This window comes from Stylophora pistillata, chromosome 3, assembly GCF_964205215.1.
Source record: "Stylophora pistillata chromosome 3, jaStyPist1.2, whole genome shotgun sequence".
Classification (NCBI taxonomy): Eukaryota; Metazoa; Cnidaria; class Anthozoa; order Scleractinia; family Pocilloporidae; genus Stylophora; species Stylophora pistillata.
In genome coordinates, this window is record NC_142521.1 from 15811095 (window position 1) to 15828126 (window position 17032).

General features: G+C 36.5%; 2 protein-coding genes across 2 annotated transcripts; one reads left to right on the forward strand and one right to left on the reverse strand.

Moving 5' to 3' along the window:
- Positions 1 to 118: 118 nt before the first annotated feature.
- On the reverse strand, positions 119 to 4667 carry LOC111336269 (DNA replication complex GINS protein PSF2). The gene is made up of 5 exons (XM_022942324.2): positions 4442 to 4667; positions 3943 to 4057; positions 2683 to 2782; positions 984 to 1110; positions 119 to 679 (listed from the first exon to the last, which is right to left on the reverse strand). The coding sequence occupies exons 1-5, from the start codon at positions 4529 to 4531 to the stop codon at positions 566 to 568; spliced, it is 546 nt and encodes a 181-aa protein (XP_022798059.1). The 5' UTR covers positions 4532 to 4667; the 3' UTR covers positions 119 to 565.
- A 94-nt stretch (positions 4668 to 4761) lies between these two features.
- LOC111336259 (V-type proton ATPase subunit d 1) lies at positions 4762 to 16363 on the forward strand. The gene is made up of 8 exons (XM_022942314.2): positions 4762 to 4961; positions 5810 to 5981; positions 6598 to 6776; positions 11253 to 11332; positions 11655 to 11732; positions 13051 to 13227; positions 14589 to 14666; positions 14950 to 16363. Exons 1-8 carry the CDS (start codon positions 4814 to 4816, stop codon positions 15109 to 15111), a joined length of 1074 nt encoding a protein of 357 aa, XP_022798049.1. The 5' UTR covers positions 4762 to 4813; the 3' UTR covers positions 15112 to 16363.
- Positions 16364 to 17032: the final 669 nt, after the last annotated feature.

The following is a 17032-nucleotide window of genomic DNA, read 5'->3' on the forward strand; positions in this document are numbered from 1 at the left end:
TCCCCAGAAAAGTGAAATATTTCTTTTCAAAAGTCACTTGCTAAAGAGAATCCAGCCTTAAAAAAGATGCTTGGTTGCTATTAATTACACCACTTCCAGAATACACTTCCACTACAAATTTAATCACCAAAAATTTATTCCAGACTGACAGCATCTCATGATCAGTATTTCGGTGTATTTACAAGCTTGGTTACGCTTTCATTTTCAGAAAAACCACACACTCCTATGGGGCTAGATGGGCTAAATAGCCCACTAACCACAGACTAGTAAAAATTCAGTTTTGGCTGGCAGTTTTCAATTTCCACTACCCAGTTAGGCTAGTAAACAAACTGAAATTGTTGTAACACCTCAGATGTCACTAGCCACTTCGCTATAGTAAGTTGAAAAGTTAGTGTCGAGCCCTGGGACCTAATTGTATTGTTTGAAAACTAATGCAGTAAAAATAAATGCTATTACTGTATTTCTAGTGGTGTTTGTAGATGGACATTCTCATAAAGACACCTGTCATGTGTTGCTTTCACAACCTTCTGTTCAGTCACAATCAAAAACATTTTACAATCTTCTGTTAAGCATTACTTGGATTTTCTGCAACATGACACCTCAAGTTATGCATATGATCTAGAGCTTGTGTGAGGAATGGGCGAATCACATTAATTTCCATCAGTGATAAATCATCTAACTGTGAAAACAAACAAATAATATCAATTGAAAATGATCAAACTATTGCAAATCAACATTTTAGCCTAGACTTACCTGCACTGCAGGTTACACATTCACCAAGTTTCGCATTGTATCTATTTCTTTAATTTATAAGTGTTTGTTTATACAGAGATTTTGTGGCCTGCTGGTGTGTGTGCACACTAAAATTTTGAAACAGTGCAGGTGGAAATTCTAACGTTACTGTGTTCATCCACACAAAACTACGATCTCACTTTGCTACACTTCACCCAGAAACCCCTACCATGTCACAGGACAAAACTTACTCTGGCATAAACTTCTTGCTGACTGACCATAATGTCAATAGACTTTCTAAGCTTGGCAATTCTCAAGTCCCAGATGTCTTTAATCAAGGTGCGTACTTCATCTGCATGAGGAATATCATCTGAAGCACTGAAAAACACAAGTTGTATTAACCGATTGACTGATGGACTCAATAACTGATTGACTCCAACAAGGGACTACATGTAGCATCTAATTTCTCCTTACAATATCACCCCTGAATGACACATTAAGGTCAGGAGAATAAAGGAAATGATCACCAACTAAAGAAGCTGTTGATTGTTTAACAAATTCTCTCTAGCAGCACCTCTCAGCACCTCAGGAAATGTATGGAGAACAGTATGGGGAGAATAAGTATATTGATAACATAGCTAGCAGAGACGCACAATCAAATTCAGTATACGTAAGCATACTTAAAATCCCGATAGTGCACTCTGATAGCGTGAGCAAATCGCTTCGCCAGAAATTTTTTTTCACGCGAGCGGCCATTGTAAGTGCGGGGGAAAAAGAATATATTTTGCAACAATAATGGACACAAACAGAGACTCAGCCCACCAGTCCCAAAACAAAGACAGGAGCAACTACAGAATACAGGGCCATTGCGGTCCACCTTGTCAGCATGCTTTGAAGAATGAGGCAGAAAACAAAAGGATGCATTGTGATTCAATGAGATGTAAATAAGTGGCCCTGTATTCTGTAGTTTTGGCACAAAGACAATTTTCCAACCTTTTCCCTTGGGCTAGAGTTCTTAAATGAGCCAGAAAACGAGAAAAACAACGAAAAAGGAGACTCGGCATTGGCGCCGTCATGATTCGCTTCTGATATCGTTGTCGGTTTTTCGCATCGGATTTGATGCAAAATTCCGGCGGTTATAAAACAATTGGTTCATGCTTTTAGCTGTGCATTATCGAGTTGTGGAGCACGTGGGAAGTTTGGAGAGCACTCAAGAAGCTAGAGTTGCCCTCGGCTATGGCCTCAGGCAACTCTTATGCTTCTTTCGAGCTCTCCAAACTTCCCACGTGCTCCATAACTCAATAGTGCATGCTAAAGCATGAACCAATGGTTAAATAATATAATAATAATAAATATGTAAATTGAAGCTACACCTTAGGGGTTTTTCAGCCACAATGTAGACTAACTAAGTACTAAAAAATCCCCACTGGTCTGCCTCCTGCCACAGAGTGCAGCTGAGGAGTTGAACTAGGTAAGTAAGTAAGTAAGGACTTTATTTATAGAGGGAGACACGTAACAGCTGTATAGCCGAAAAACCTGTGGCCCTCTAAGGGGGCCACTGAGAACAAATCCAGTGAGTGGCAGGGTGGAGGACTTGAGCTCATGCACCAGATTACAAGTCTAGCACCCTAACCACTTGGCCACGCCACCTCCTGATATGGCTGATGGTTTTTACTGACTAATGCAATACTGACTGATAATCAAACAGAATCAATAATTCAACATTCTAAAGTTCACTATTTCAAACTGGTTTGATTTACATTTTCCTTTGTTTAGGTACCATGCTGATGAACATTCATCAATTAAAAAAAAAAAAACTAAAATCCTTTTGACCTGGAGCTCATTTAACACTACAACATAAACCCCACAAAACAAACTCTTCCTGTAAGAATCAATTCATGTCATTTACATAATTTACTAATTATTTTACCACACTTAATTCAAAAATACCTGTTGAGAAGAAGAGAGGCTATTTCCATGTAGTGTTTAGAAGGCATTTTTGTGAAGTAATCTGCCTCTTTCTCTTTTTCCTTCAGTTCTTGCAACCTTTCTGCAAAACCATAATTGAATTTTGAGTAGAATGAATGAATGAATGAATACCTTTATTTAAGTGTCAGACTAAAATAGCAGTACATAATGGGGACACTACAAAATAAATTAAAAATGACTAAATTCATATATTAATTAAAGTTAAAATGCTAATTGAGCTAAAAATACTAAGATTGGTTAGCATGCTAAAATATTTACAATATGTACAAGATAAAATTTACATTGAAAACTTTTTTTTTTTTTTTTTTTTTTTTTTTACATTATGTACTGCATAAAATACAGTTGGTACAGTAATTATCGGTCAGTAAAGTATTTAGATCAATCTTACGGATATTTATCTTGAAAGATGATAATGTTGGCAGATCTCTAATGTTCTTAGGTACAATATTCCATAACTTAGGTCCAGTATATCTGATGGAGTGCTTACCATATGTTGCTGTATTAAATCTAGGAATAACAAATTCTTTGCTACGTAGGGCATATTTCGTATCAGACCTCCGAAATAGGTCAGCAATATACTTAGGACATATATTATTCTTGACCTTGTACATGAGAGTAGCCATGTCCTGTAACCTTCTGTTATGTAAAGTACATAGATTAGCCATACCCAATAGTGTGTTATAACTTGACGTTTTGTCGCAATAGATGGCTCTAAGTGCCCTTTCCTGTATGCGTTCGAGTTTTCTGCTGTCACTAGCACGACAGAAGTGCCAAACAAGATGAGAGTAAGTTAAATAAGGAAGAATGGCAGCTTTAAACAATTGCAACTTGGTGCTAGTAGGTATTAAGTTTCTGAGTCTCATTAAGACTCCTACACGTTGGCTGCTTTTCTTACAGATTGTAGTAATAAAGAAAGAGTGGTTGGCCACAGAATTCTCATTTAAGGTGCACTCTAGTACTTAAAAGACAGCAAGCTAGACGGGGGGGGGGACCTTAGGCATATCACCCTCCCCTCCTCCAGTAAGAGCACCATGCACTGGCATTTTAAGGCATGTAAGGTTGTTTTTCCCCAAATTCCCACTTTGCATTAGTGTGGATGAGACCTTGTTTACAAAATATGGTTCAAAATAGTGTTGAAGTATCCTGGGGCACACAATTGATTCTCTACCTTATTTAGCACTCTAAATTCCTCTTTTGGTACTGAGAAAAAAAATATATTACCAACATCCATCCATTCGGGAGGCAGTATTCTGCATTTTCTTCTCTGTTTCAAAAATATTGCAACCCAGAGGGGTACTTCAGTTGGCAGAGATGCATTAAACGGTCCAATGTCTCCCTGCAAATCAAAAAAGTTTAAATTGCATCAAAAAGTGAAGATAGCATAGAAAATCGTAATCAAGTTTGGAAAGAGTACCATATAACCCCATACATTGATTATGCATTCCACTTCTTTGTCTTTCACGACAAAACTTTAAAAACAAAGTCTGCCAGTCTGAATGCATAATTAATGTATGGGGTTATATGCTACTCTTGCCTCAAGTTGTCCATTAGAAGCATGCATAATGCAGATTCACAGAATTACAGCAACCGTTGCATTCACAGTATCAGTAGTCCAATGGATAGCGCTGGCAAATAGCCTTCGGCAAGTGAATGTCTCTTCATCTCACCACAAACAAAAGTATTCACTTATATCGTTGTTTCTTGTTTATAATACACCTACCCCGATCAAATAAATCTTGTTCTCAGAGAAGTTAGTTTGAATGGATATATTTTCCTTTTCGGCTAAAAATTCCACTTCTGAAGGATCCATTACGACAAGGGTGGGATGTTCAAGTAGCTTACGTCGACGGATTTAGTAACGCAACTAGTTTTAAAGAACTTTTAAAACGGCAATGATAATTTTCTACACTAATTCTTTTCCGCCATGTTTTCCCGCGCTTAATAATTTGAACGAGAAAAAGTACTGGGCTGAGGAGCGTTGCGTGATGACTACGTGATGTCTAGCGTGACGAATCACATGATTAACCTGTGACAATGACAGTCGGAAAGACTGGTTCGAATTATTCTGTCCGCCATATTGGAACGGGGAAAAATGGCCGAGACAACTCAAATGTTGTCGTTTCATGAGTTGTTTTTCAACTTAGATAGTGGTTATCTTGAAGGTTTGGTCAGAGGATTTCGATCAGGAATCTTAAGTCAAAGTGATTACCTTAATTTGTCTCAATGCGAAACGCTGGAAGGTAAGAAGGAGCGGATATTTTTAGCATCCAGCAGAACGAAACACTTATACTTTGCAAATAATTTTGGTCTGTTCGCCTTCTTGTTTTTCGTATGTTTGGTGACGAAACAGAAATCATTTTAATGTAATAACCCGATAGTTAAATATCCTTCGGAGTAATTCTATGGCGGTATGCAGTACAATTAGGGGATCATCTGTATTTTCATAAAATATACATTAGATGTAATTTTAACAGCAAATTACGAAATTCAAAAAGATTGATAGATGTAGGTTCGCACCTTACATCGCAATTCAGTGCTTGAAAATGGAAATAAGCACGAAAAAGGACGCAAAAAATGCTTAATTTGGCTTTGGTGCCTGTCATAATTTTGAGAATATCAGGCTGGTGTGCATGTAACAAAGTTTGGTAAGATTTCTGTACAGTTCCATATTTCATTATGCATACAGTTCTTGAATAAAGAAAAGAATGGCGAAAACAATGCTGCCTTTGGGGCAACAGCTTTGTTTTACAAGAGCATGGGGCCGTACGGAAATATTACTGAAAGTTTACATAGTGCAAAATGTTTACTTAATGCTACACTGAGTTGCTAGGGTGCTGTTGTTCATATGCTCTTATGAAGGGCTCAAACTTAAAAAGTCAACTTTGAAATCCTTTACAGCGACCAATTTTAACAAACAAAGAAACAAACAATTTACATTGTCAACTCAATTGATAAAACCAAATTACCGTGTTAGAAATTGATGAGTTGAACATTGTAGGGAAATCCTTTTTTGATGCATGAGTCACCAGACTATATCAAATGGGCTGTAAGCATTTAAGTATTTAAAAGATGATTCCTCTTTTTCTAGATCTTAAGCTTCACTTGCAAAGCACAGATTATGGAAACTTTCTTCAAAATGAGGCTGGTCCTTTGAATGTGTCAGTTATTGACGACAGACTGAGGGAGAAGTTAGTCACAGAGTTTAGGCATTTACGCAATCAAGCTCTTGAACCAATGGCAACTTTTATGGACTTTATCACGTAAGCCATCAAATTGATCTTACTATTAAAACCCCTCTGGTGACAATGACATCTTGCTCATTTTGAACTTAATAAACCCTGCAACTCCCAAAAGTGATTTACATCTAACTTCTCCCTCTAATATCCCCATGTAATCCAGCAAAAAGGTAATAAGAATACTCAAACTTATTGGGTAGAAGTTGTTATTTGATCTAACACCAAATTCTCGTGGCATATCTACAATTAAATATATAGCAGGGAGAGAGGAGAATTATTAATAAAATCAGATCAGGGATTTAAAGGAGTTGATGAATAGTCTGTCTAATTTTAGTCCCTGTTATTGCCACAACTTTTTTTTATCCATTGCTTGACAGTGATTCTACTCACATGAATTTCACTCAATATATTATGATATCTATTGCATTGCTGATTTTTTCATGTGGTCTTAAAGTTACTTGTCAGTTCTCAAATACAACTTCCCATGAGGTTGTTTTTATTAGTTGCTTGGATTTATGCTGTTTTTAATGTGATTTTTATGAGTCTCTTTGATTGTAAACTTTGTTTGTATGAGTTGCACAGGAGAGTTTGCAACTTGAGCATCATGAATTTGAAGTTAAGTTATTGGTTTGATTTTTAGGTATAGCTACATGATTGACAATATCATTCTGTTGATCACTGGCACTCTGCATCAGAGACCCATTTCAGAGCTAGTCCCCAAATGTCATCCATTGGGCAGCTTTGAGGAAATGGCTTCCATTAATATTGCATCCACTCCTGCAGAGCTGTACAATGCTGTTATGATTGACACTCCTTTAGGTTAGTACAGATTGCAATGTGAGAATTCTATCATAGACATGCCTTATCTTAGATGATTTTAGTGTGTTTTGACAGTGACAATTTCTCTGATGTCACTATTGTATCTTAAATGGCTCATGCTGATTTTCTGCAATACTTAGATTATGTTTAAAACTTTAATTTAATTCTGATAAGTAAAACAGGAACATGTACTTACTATCATAACACAATACAGTTCAGAACACAAGAATCAATCACAAACAAAAAACTATTACAGTTATTGGAACAATTTTGTACCAAATTGACAGTTTCCTTGAAGCACAAAAGCATTCCAGAAACATTTCTGGTGTTTAGAATTTTCTGAGTTTCAGTGTAGACACATCCATAATACAGTGGTTTTTAGTGGAGATGCTTCTTTCCAGTGTACAAGCTTCTTAAACAAGCATGCTTAGAACTAGGTAACGATTAATAATAATAATAATAAAGTCTTTATTAAGCATTCTAAACAACAAACGTGTTTAGTTACAATGATATGAACTCAGCAAGTATAAAACTAATGAACTAACTAAATTACTAACTGACTAACTAATAAGAGAACAAACATCTATTAACAAAAGTCCTCTTGAAACGTTCAGTTCTGACAAGCGGGAGAATATAATTATGGCGCCTCTTACGTAGCGTAACCATTGGTCGCTCAGGTGGCAAAAGGTCATCTAAAGCTGTTGTAAAATCGCTGTCGGTGATCTTGGCCCACAACTTCTTATCTTTCAGAATAATAATATTTTCAATCGAAAAAAGCTCTTTACAGTAGCCAAGCTTAAAAGCTCTCTTGAACAGCCTGTCTATGCGACTCAGATACTTATGATAATACACGCAGCTCCATACTTCTACAGCATATGTAAATATAGGTAGAATAAGACTGATAAAAAGAAGATGAAGATGATCCAGCGGCAGTCCATAGAATTTACAAACACGTAAGATGTAAAGACGACTACTGGCTTTCGATATAATATCAAAATGTAAATCCCAGTTACACGGATCAGATTGAAAAGTCACACCCAACAACTTCAGACATGGTTTACGCTCTATAAAAACCAGAGGAGCAGGTAAGGCCATAGTGGATTTGCCTCTAAGAAGCATCTCCCACGTTTTCTTGAAGTTTAGTTGCATACGGTTAGCAGATGTCCATGCGACGATCGATCGGACCTCCTCAGCTGCTGAATTGCCGTTTTTAGCCCGCGATTTTACTTAATGTTAAATCATCAGCATATTTCACAAGTAAATTCTGATTTGGTAGAATGGCCTTAATATCGTTGACCATAATAGAAAATAGTATAGGGCCTAAAACTGTCCCCTGAGGGACACCCCTATTGATATTTAAATAATCCGTAACAATGGCATCAACAACAACTCTTTGTTTCCTGTTTTGTAAAAAACTAATAATCCAATTGGTCACGTATGGATTTATGTCAAGTGTTTTCAACTTAGAGCAGAGGATATCATGAGGGACTGAATCAAAAGCTTTGCTGAAATCAAAAGAGAAAATTCTAACACAATCAAAACCCGACTCGAGCCATTTCAGCCAAGCATATTGACACTTAATTAAGGCCATTGTCGTATTGTGGCCTTTGCGGTATGCAAACTGGTCGAAGCTAATGAAGTTATTCATATATTGAGATAATTCTTGTCTGTATACAAGACGTTCAAAAACCCTCATTATTACATTAGTCAGAGAAATAGGCCGCAACTGTGTGCAACTTTTAAAGTTGGGCTCTTTAGGCAAGGGAGTTCTGTCAGCCAATTTCCAAAGATCAGGCACAGTGTGGTTTTCCAAAGAACAGTTGAAAATATGGGTAACAACAGGAGCGAGGTCGTACGCAAACTCTTTCCAAAACCAGTACGGGATTCCATCTGGACCAGAGGCAGTTCTTTTTAATTTCAGTAGACTCCTTGTAACACTGGAGACCGTTAAAACAGGCATGTCGCTTGATTCCGGGATAGTGACAGTGTCAATGGGTTTATAAAGGGGATCAGTGTTAATAGAACAGAAAAAATTATTGATCTCGCTCGGGGAGATAATTGAGCTTACTTGCGAGTTGGTAGACTTCCTTCCTGTCAGGGAATTAACTGTTGACCACCAAGATTTGGATCCTGCACTATGTTTCTCAAAATTCCCTTTAACTGCCCGAACTTGATTATCTCTGATCAACTTGTTGATTTTCTCTTGAAGAGTTTGGATCTCAATCGAAACAGAATTTCCTGATATGTTACTTCGCTGAATCAATTTTCGCCGTTGGTCCAGTAGATGTTTGATTAGAGGAGAAAAGAATGGGGGGTCTCTATTAGACACACGTGCTGATATACGCGGAAAACACTCATCAAACATGGACTTAATCTTGGTACAAAAAAGATTAAGTTTTCCATTCACATCTCCGCATTGATAAACATTGTCCCAGTTATGAAACTTCAACAGTTTGTCCATATCCAGTTTATGATGATCACGAACATCTCTAAACATCACAGTTTTCCTTTCAGCCTTAAGTGGGATTCTGGGATATACCAGGACCATAGAGTGGTCAGATCGAACTAGTCCTTGAGCGACCGATACTTTCCTCCAAAAATGTGGGACGTTAGTTATAAAAACATCCAAAATTTTGTTCTTTCTTGTCGATGTATTCACCATCTGGAATAAATTTAGTTGTGTAAGAAAATCATTGTAATCTAGCTGATTGAGGTCACCACAAATTATAAGGTTGCTGTTAGGATTACCAGTCAATAAATGATCACAACTATTTGTTAGATGTTCGAATAAATCATCAGGACAATATGGCGGATCTGGAGGATGATAAACAGCAGCCACATAAAAACTTGAGTTGGGAGTTAGCCCACAAGCATTCAAAGGCATTATAAAAAACGCTGTCTAATCGTTCCAATAACCAATCGCTCCTACAGACAATAGCAACACCACCACCTGACCGGTCAATTCTATCCTTTCGCAAAATTGAGTAATCCTGCGGACAAATGAGATGAGATGGAAAATTTGGTTTAAGCCATGTCTCAGAGATGATGCAAATATCGCAGTTGTTTGAGTGCAATTCCATATGCAAAGCAGAAGCAGCATCAACTTTAACAAGAGATCTTGCATTGATGACCATACATTTGGGGATTATTCGGGGTAAAGAAGAAGAGTGAGTAGAAATGAAATGCAAATTTGTATCCTTGGGTCAAAGTCGTGCGCGTTTGGTTGATAAAAAACAGTGGTCAGTGACACGAACTGGAATCTTGTGATGTTGTTGACGAGATCCAATTCTAGAATTAACACCAGCTCTACGTCCTCTAGCTCTGTAAATTCCCAATGACTTTAAGTGATGAATAAGATAATAATCCAGTTTAACCTTAGGACAACAGGAGCGAAGTTGAAATAAATTACATCGACTGAAAGAAAATCTTGGTCTTGAAGTTTGAAATAAAGCAGTCGGCATGTAGTTAAAATTTTCTGGACCCAGGTTAATTTCAACATCCACTGCAATAGATAGGTCCTTGATGAAACCTCTTTCAGACAGAGCAGCAATCGTCGAACCATGCTTTGACCATTTGGTGATCGGTAACTTAGTTGAGCGTCTTGCAGCAGCAAGGTCTTGACCGCAGCGAGAAGCAGAAAATAGCTTTCGACTAACGCTAAAAGGGCCTTTGAAGGTAGATGGAGGCGAACAGATTGAATTGTGCTTGTCAAGACACTGAACGAACAAGGTAACAAAGCACAAAAGCTTAAAAAAACAACAACGACGACAGTAAGCGGCAGCCATCTTGGCGCACATACATTAATTCCCAATTACAATTACAATTACACTAAACTAAAACAATATTATCAGCATGTGGAGTGGCTTCATATGCTGCTTAGCTGTTTAGTTAGGATAAATAATTTATCATTCAGCAATCAGGAAAAATGTAGATGCTTGCCTTTAAATTGTAATACAAAAAGTTCTTTTTCCTCAAAGATGGCAACACAATTTTTGTTGGCTAGCCTTGAAAATTGTTTAAAGGCTGATAGTTTCGAAAGAAACTGTTTGGGGCTGCATCAGTGGGAGTAACAAAATAATTTGGATATATCAACAAAGTTGAAATGGTAAATTGGCCACCGTAACGATTACAAAAGCTGACATTTTGAGCGTTAGCCCTTCGTCGGAGTGATGAAGGGCTAACGCTCGAAACGTCAGCTTTTGTAATCGTTACTGTGGCCAATTTACCATTTCAACTTTGTTGATATATCCAAATCATTTGAAAATTGTTTGTTACTTTAGATGATAGTCTTCAGTTGGTTATTTATTTTTATCCTCACTATCTGCGTGTATGGCAAAGTGTATATATTTTATAGAGAAGGTTTAATTTCATGAACTGTGGTTGGTTATTCTTTTGGATTAGGACCCTTTGACTCTTTTTGCTTGATGGTAGAATACAGACATAAAGTAATAAAGTACTTCTTTATTTGATCTCCAGCACCATTTTTTGTGGAATGCATTTCTGAGCAGGACTTAGATGAGATGAACATTGAGATAATCAGAAACACATTATACAAGGTGAGCTAGAGTGACTTAGATACCTGTAGATGTTGCACTTTAAAATGAATTTCAGTTTGAAATGATGTCATTTTTTTTCATTTTTATTTGTTAAAAATACAAATCAACAAATATTATTTTTTTTAATCTGAAGATCATATTTAGCAACAGAGAAAATAACCTTAAACTTCCCTATCACTGTGCCACTGAATGTCGACGTGCAGACTGCCTTGTCTTGTGTCTTTCCAAAGAAATAACTCAGCTTTTAAATGGAGAGCACATTCACCTGTGGCATATTTCCAGTGCTGAAAATTAAACACTCTGTTATAATTTTGATCATCAGGCATACCTTGAAGGCTTCCACAAGTTTTGTGAAGATTTAGGCGGAACAACAGCAGATGTTATGTGCCCAATTCTTCAAGTAAATGAAATTTTCTGTCCTCTTAGTTCTTAGGTAGCATTTGAATGTTTTCCTCTTTTGGCAATAAGAGAATAGGGACAATGTTTTACATATGAATGGCTATATATATCTTAAAGCATATACCGGTATATGGAGAGCCATTGTCACTTGGATGCATTTTGCCTCAAACACTTATTAAGGGAACCACTAAGAGTGACCAGCATCTAATTTCTCCTTGCAATACCTCCCCTCAAACACTCATTGAGGTCCTGTTCATTGTCTGAAGAAGTCAGGTGTTATGGAAAGGAAGTTAGTTATGGTGTATTCCAGCCTGATTCCTTCAGTGTTGGAATATGCCTCCCCAGTTTGGGTAAACCTGCATGATTATCTTAGCCTCCTAATTGAGAGTGTGTAAATAAAAGCCTTAGAAATAATCTTTCCTGGGCTTCCCTACAGGGATGCACTTGTGCTGTGTGGTCCTTGCACTCTCTCTGATCGGCGTGCCACTGCATGCACTAAGTTTATCCAGAGAGTTTGGGACACTGGTGTCCTTGCTAACCCTCTGCCACATCACACAACTGTGTCCCATGGATACAATCTACACTCAGGCACTCTTAGAGATGATCCCGCTATGGCTTTTACTAACCGTCTCGATAAATCTATTACATATAGATATTCTTACTTAAATGTTTCATGTTATTGTATAGATATGATTTGTATCCTGACCACTCTTGTAATTTAGCTGTAAGCTACAAAAAGAGTAATTAAACTGATTATTATTATTATTGTTATTATTATTATTATTATTATGAGAAATAAGAAAATGATCAAAAACTATAGAATTTCTTGACTTAAATAAATTCTCCTTGTCAGCATCTTTATAAATGTATGGAGAATGTGAATGGTATGGAGAATATGCATACTGATGTTTGAGTATTAAAGGTTAACAAGTATATTGCAAGGATTTTTCAATATCAGGGCTGTGGTCTAGCAGTGCCCGGTGGCTCCTGGTGCCTTACATTTGTTCTTGGGCGACCCAGGAATCTTAGTTTTTTTTCATAAAAAGCAGATGCTAGGCACCCTGGATTTCACAGTTTCTGAGCACTGGGCTCTCTTCAATTTTTCATAGAGCACAGCCTTGAATATGGGGTCCTACATTAGTTTTTCTCATTGTAATTTAGTACAATACCAGGATATTTAACCATGAATTGATGTTTATGTTTTCCAACTCAAGAGGGTCAACTGCAGGTTTGTATCCCCTACCCCCTTTAATGTTACTGTTGGTAAAGTAGGATTAATTTATTGAAATATTCCCCTTCTCCTTTAATGCATTTCTTAGTTTGAAGCTGATCGCCGAGCTTTCATTATCACCATTAATTCCTTTGGCACTGAACTTGGTAAGGATGATCGCAACAAGCTTTATCCCAAGTGCGGCAAGCTGTACCCAGAGGGTCTGTCGAGGTTGGCCAGAGCTGATGATTATGAACAAGTTAGAGCAGTGGCAGATTACTATTCGGTACAATTTTACTTCTTATTTTAAAAGTGTAAATTAAGGTTGCTGAGGAGGACATGGCAGAATATGATTTACATGTGTAAGAAATATGTTTGGTCTGGACACTTGAAGTTTTGGGTGGAAGGGTTCACATGTTGCACACGGTGTGCCCTTGTTTAGCAATTATTTTTGTGTGCATGTGTGATATCCTGTCCACCCTCCCTTCATAAGCTTGGTTTTTTTTTTTCCAGCATCATCATCAACCAGTTTATTTTCACTTTTCACTCTTTTGAAACCCTTGTTGGTCTATCATCTTTCCATCACAGTTGCCATTTTGTTCAGGTTGTTTTCTTTCATGTTATGTTGAGAGAGCATGGTTTTCCTTGTGTTTTCCTTGATGTTCATTTTAAAGATTTTTTAGATTTATGTTTCTTTTTTAAATGTCTGAAGGGGCACATTGATTTTGACGTCCTATCATATGTTAGCTTCAAATCATATAAATACAATATGAGGAACACAGAAGCCATACTTGCCAAGGGTCGCTTTAGAACCGATGTTTTTAAATTCTCATTTTTTAATCGCATTGTGGATTTATGGAACGACCTGCCTGTAGCTATTAGGACAATTGATCGAGTATCATTGTTTAGTAAGAAAGTGAATCAGTTTTATATCAGTAAATTTAACTTAAGTAAGGATAAATTTTTATAATTTTTGATTACGTATTGTTGTTGCTATTTGTCTAAGTTAGTTTTTAATTTTTTTTGTATTTTATCACAGGCAGTTTATTTAAAATAAGGAATCTAGAATTCTGTATAAACTGGCCTAATTACTCAGATATCTCTTTTTTATACTTGTATATATATTTAACTCCTTGTTTTTGTTTTTGTTTTGATTATCTGTGTAATTGAATTTGAGTAAATTAAATTAAAAATTAAAAAATTAAATTAAAAATTTTGTAAATTGCACACATGAAAAAAGTCAGTCATGTAAAACCACATGATTTGGCCTGGAACAGCTTTCCCTTTTTTGTGAGAAAGTTTCTCTTTGATATATGTACATTTATAATGAAGCGGTCATAGAGGAAACGAAAACGCCAAGGTTTTTTTTTTTAAACACAACGAATATATGAAATTCATATATCTGAACTGCGGTTATAGAAACGTATTTGTGCACAATCCTCACAGTAAAGAGTACTATTAGAACAATACTAGAGCACTGCACTATTATTGCAGAAGTCATTGGTTCAAATCCCATACATGCCTGAATTTTTTCAGGTCTGATTTTCACTTTTGCTAGTGCTCTTTACTGCGAGGATCGTGCACAAATAGGGTTATTTTTTTGTCCTGAACCTTCCATTGACAACATGTACTTTGGTTTTGTCACAGGATTACAAGTCTCTCTTTGAAGGAGCTGGTATAAATCCTGGTGAAAAGACACTTGAAGACAAATTCTTTGAGCATGAGGTATGTGAAGATATCAAGATTTAGAAAATTGTAAATTCAAACCTGAATTTGACAATTTTACTGTTTAAATGTTTGAAACAATGTCAGTTTACCTTTGATAAATGTGGCCATTTTACCCAGTTTCATACTTAGATTTATCAGTCTAATGGTTAGCATGGTGGATAACCTGAAGCTAGAGGGTGTTCTACTTAATATACAACACAAGATTTTTGTTACTGAATACAAAAATTGCTCATCACATCTTGGGTATGAAAAAGTTATGCCTATTGTTTCCTCTGTACAGGTGAAGATGAACACTCTAGCATTCCAACAGCAGTTCCATCTAGGGGTGTTTTATGCCTATGTCAAGCTTAAAGAACAGGAGTGTCGGAATATTGTATGGATAGCAGAATGCATTGCTCAGAGAAATAAATCCAAAATTGATAACTATATTCCAATATTCTAAACTTACAATACTTTGCAATCACTGTGTGGCCATGACATACTGAAATGAAATTAGAAATTGTAAAGTTTGGTTTATGTTGGTTGCTGCATGTTAATAATTTTAAGTAAAACCTTCAACTCCCAGAAGTGATTAAGGTGTAACATCTGCAGAAATTATCCATACATTACCCAGCAAACAGGTGATGAGAATACTTAATAAAACTTATCAGGTAGACGTTGTTATCTTAATCTAGTACCAAATTCTTGCAACTAATTTACAAGGAAATGTATAGTAGCTACCGGTAGTAGGGAGAATTCTCAATGAGATCTGGGAGTTAAAGGGTCAAGAGAAGGGTGTAGACTTTAGTTATGTATTTTCAGGGAAAGATCTGACAGTATAATGAACTAGAGAACTTGCCAAAGAAAGAATTTGAGTTAAGAAAAAAATTATACCACTGAGGTATTTCATTTTCAATGTATAGGTTTCAGAGAGTTTAAGTTTGACAGTGACAATGGAAATTCTGAATAATGTGATGTACTTCTGTAACCCAACTTATCTAATAATACATGTTTATGATTATAGCATGATTAGCAATTGTGTAAAAAGGATTAGAAACAAGGAATACCAGAAGTCTAGTATGCTTGGGTGAAGGATAATTGAAAGTAGTGAAGTGATGAAATGTTCAAAAAAATACTACAGTGGAATAATTGTTAATAATTCACAATATTATACTCAACCTCATCCAATAATTTCTAGTAATAGAGGTTTTGCACAGCCACCATGTTGGATGGCAGGAACAATGAAAATATTTTGCATAAGAAAGAATTTTTTTTCCCATGGGTAAAATAATCTATTGTTCCTGCCATCCAAGATGGCTGCGGTACAAAACTTCCATTCATCTCTGATGGAGTTTGTTGCTAATATACTACACATCAACTAAAGCGGAGTAACAAGCATTAAAAAAAATTGCAAGGTATTCCAGTAATAGTTCTGTTTTTGTGCAGAACCTTTTGCTGACAATTCATGGCCATGGTTGTTAACTTTACCAAGCAATAATTATTGTCTTAGGTTCTCTCAGGTTGTTACATTTCTGTTGAAAAATATTTTTTTTTGTGCCATAGTTCATCAAACAGATGATTATATGTAACTAAGATGGTAAATTATGGCAGCCATAAACATACCGACTGAATTACTTGATGTAAAATGAATTATAAACAGTGTTGATGGTACTAGAAATCAAGGAAAGAAGCACGAAATAAAAAGTGACCTGCTATGCGTCTCCTGTTTACTTGTTGAAACTGAGATAATGAAGGCTTGGACAAGGCTTGTTTACAAATATCTAACATTCATTTTGTATTACTTGATAGCTGAATATTTTTCTCTCCAGCTAGAGGCCTGACCTTTGACTCAGTCAATAACCATACTCCCAAAAGAAAGACATGCATGACAAACGCATGAACTATACATTGGCCATGTTTTGATGATGTATGGCCTGTTCATAGTTTATGGATTTTGCTCAACCTTACACTGATACTGCTGAATCAGTTTTTGAGATAATTAGATTTAAGGAAATGATCACCAACCTAAGAAGCTTTGGTTTTTTAAGTGAAATCTCCTTGTCAGTACCAGAAGAAATGTATGGAGAAGATTTTGAATAATATTGATACTGGTGATCTCCCATCATGCACTTGTAAGACCAGCAACGCACAACAGTCCTCCAGCACATCATTTCTTGAGGGCTTTCCCCGGTTTGCTATTACGTCAGGTCATGTTTTTATCCAGACTATAAAGTTTTAGGGGAGTACATCCATTGCACCACCTTAGTAAACATGCAGAATGTTAAAATGTGAAGGTGTAGTCTGATTGTTTGGGTGAGTGTAGTCCTGAGAAGGACTGTTGTCGGTGGTAGTGACTGACGTTTCAACAACCTGTGCAGAAGTCA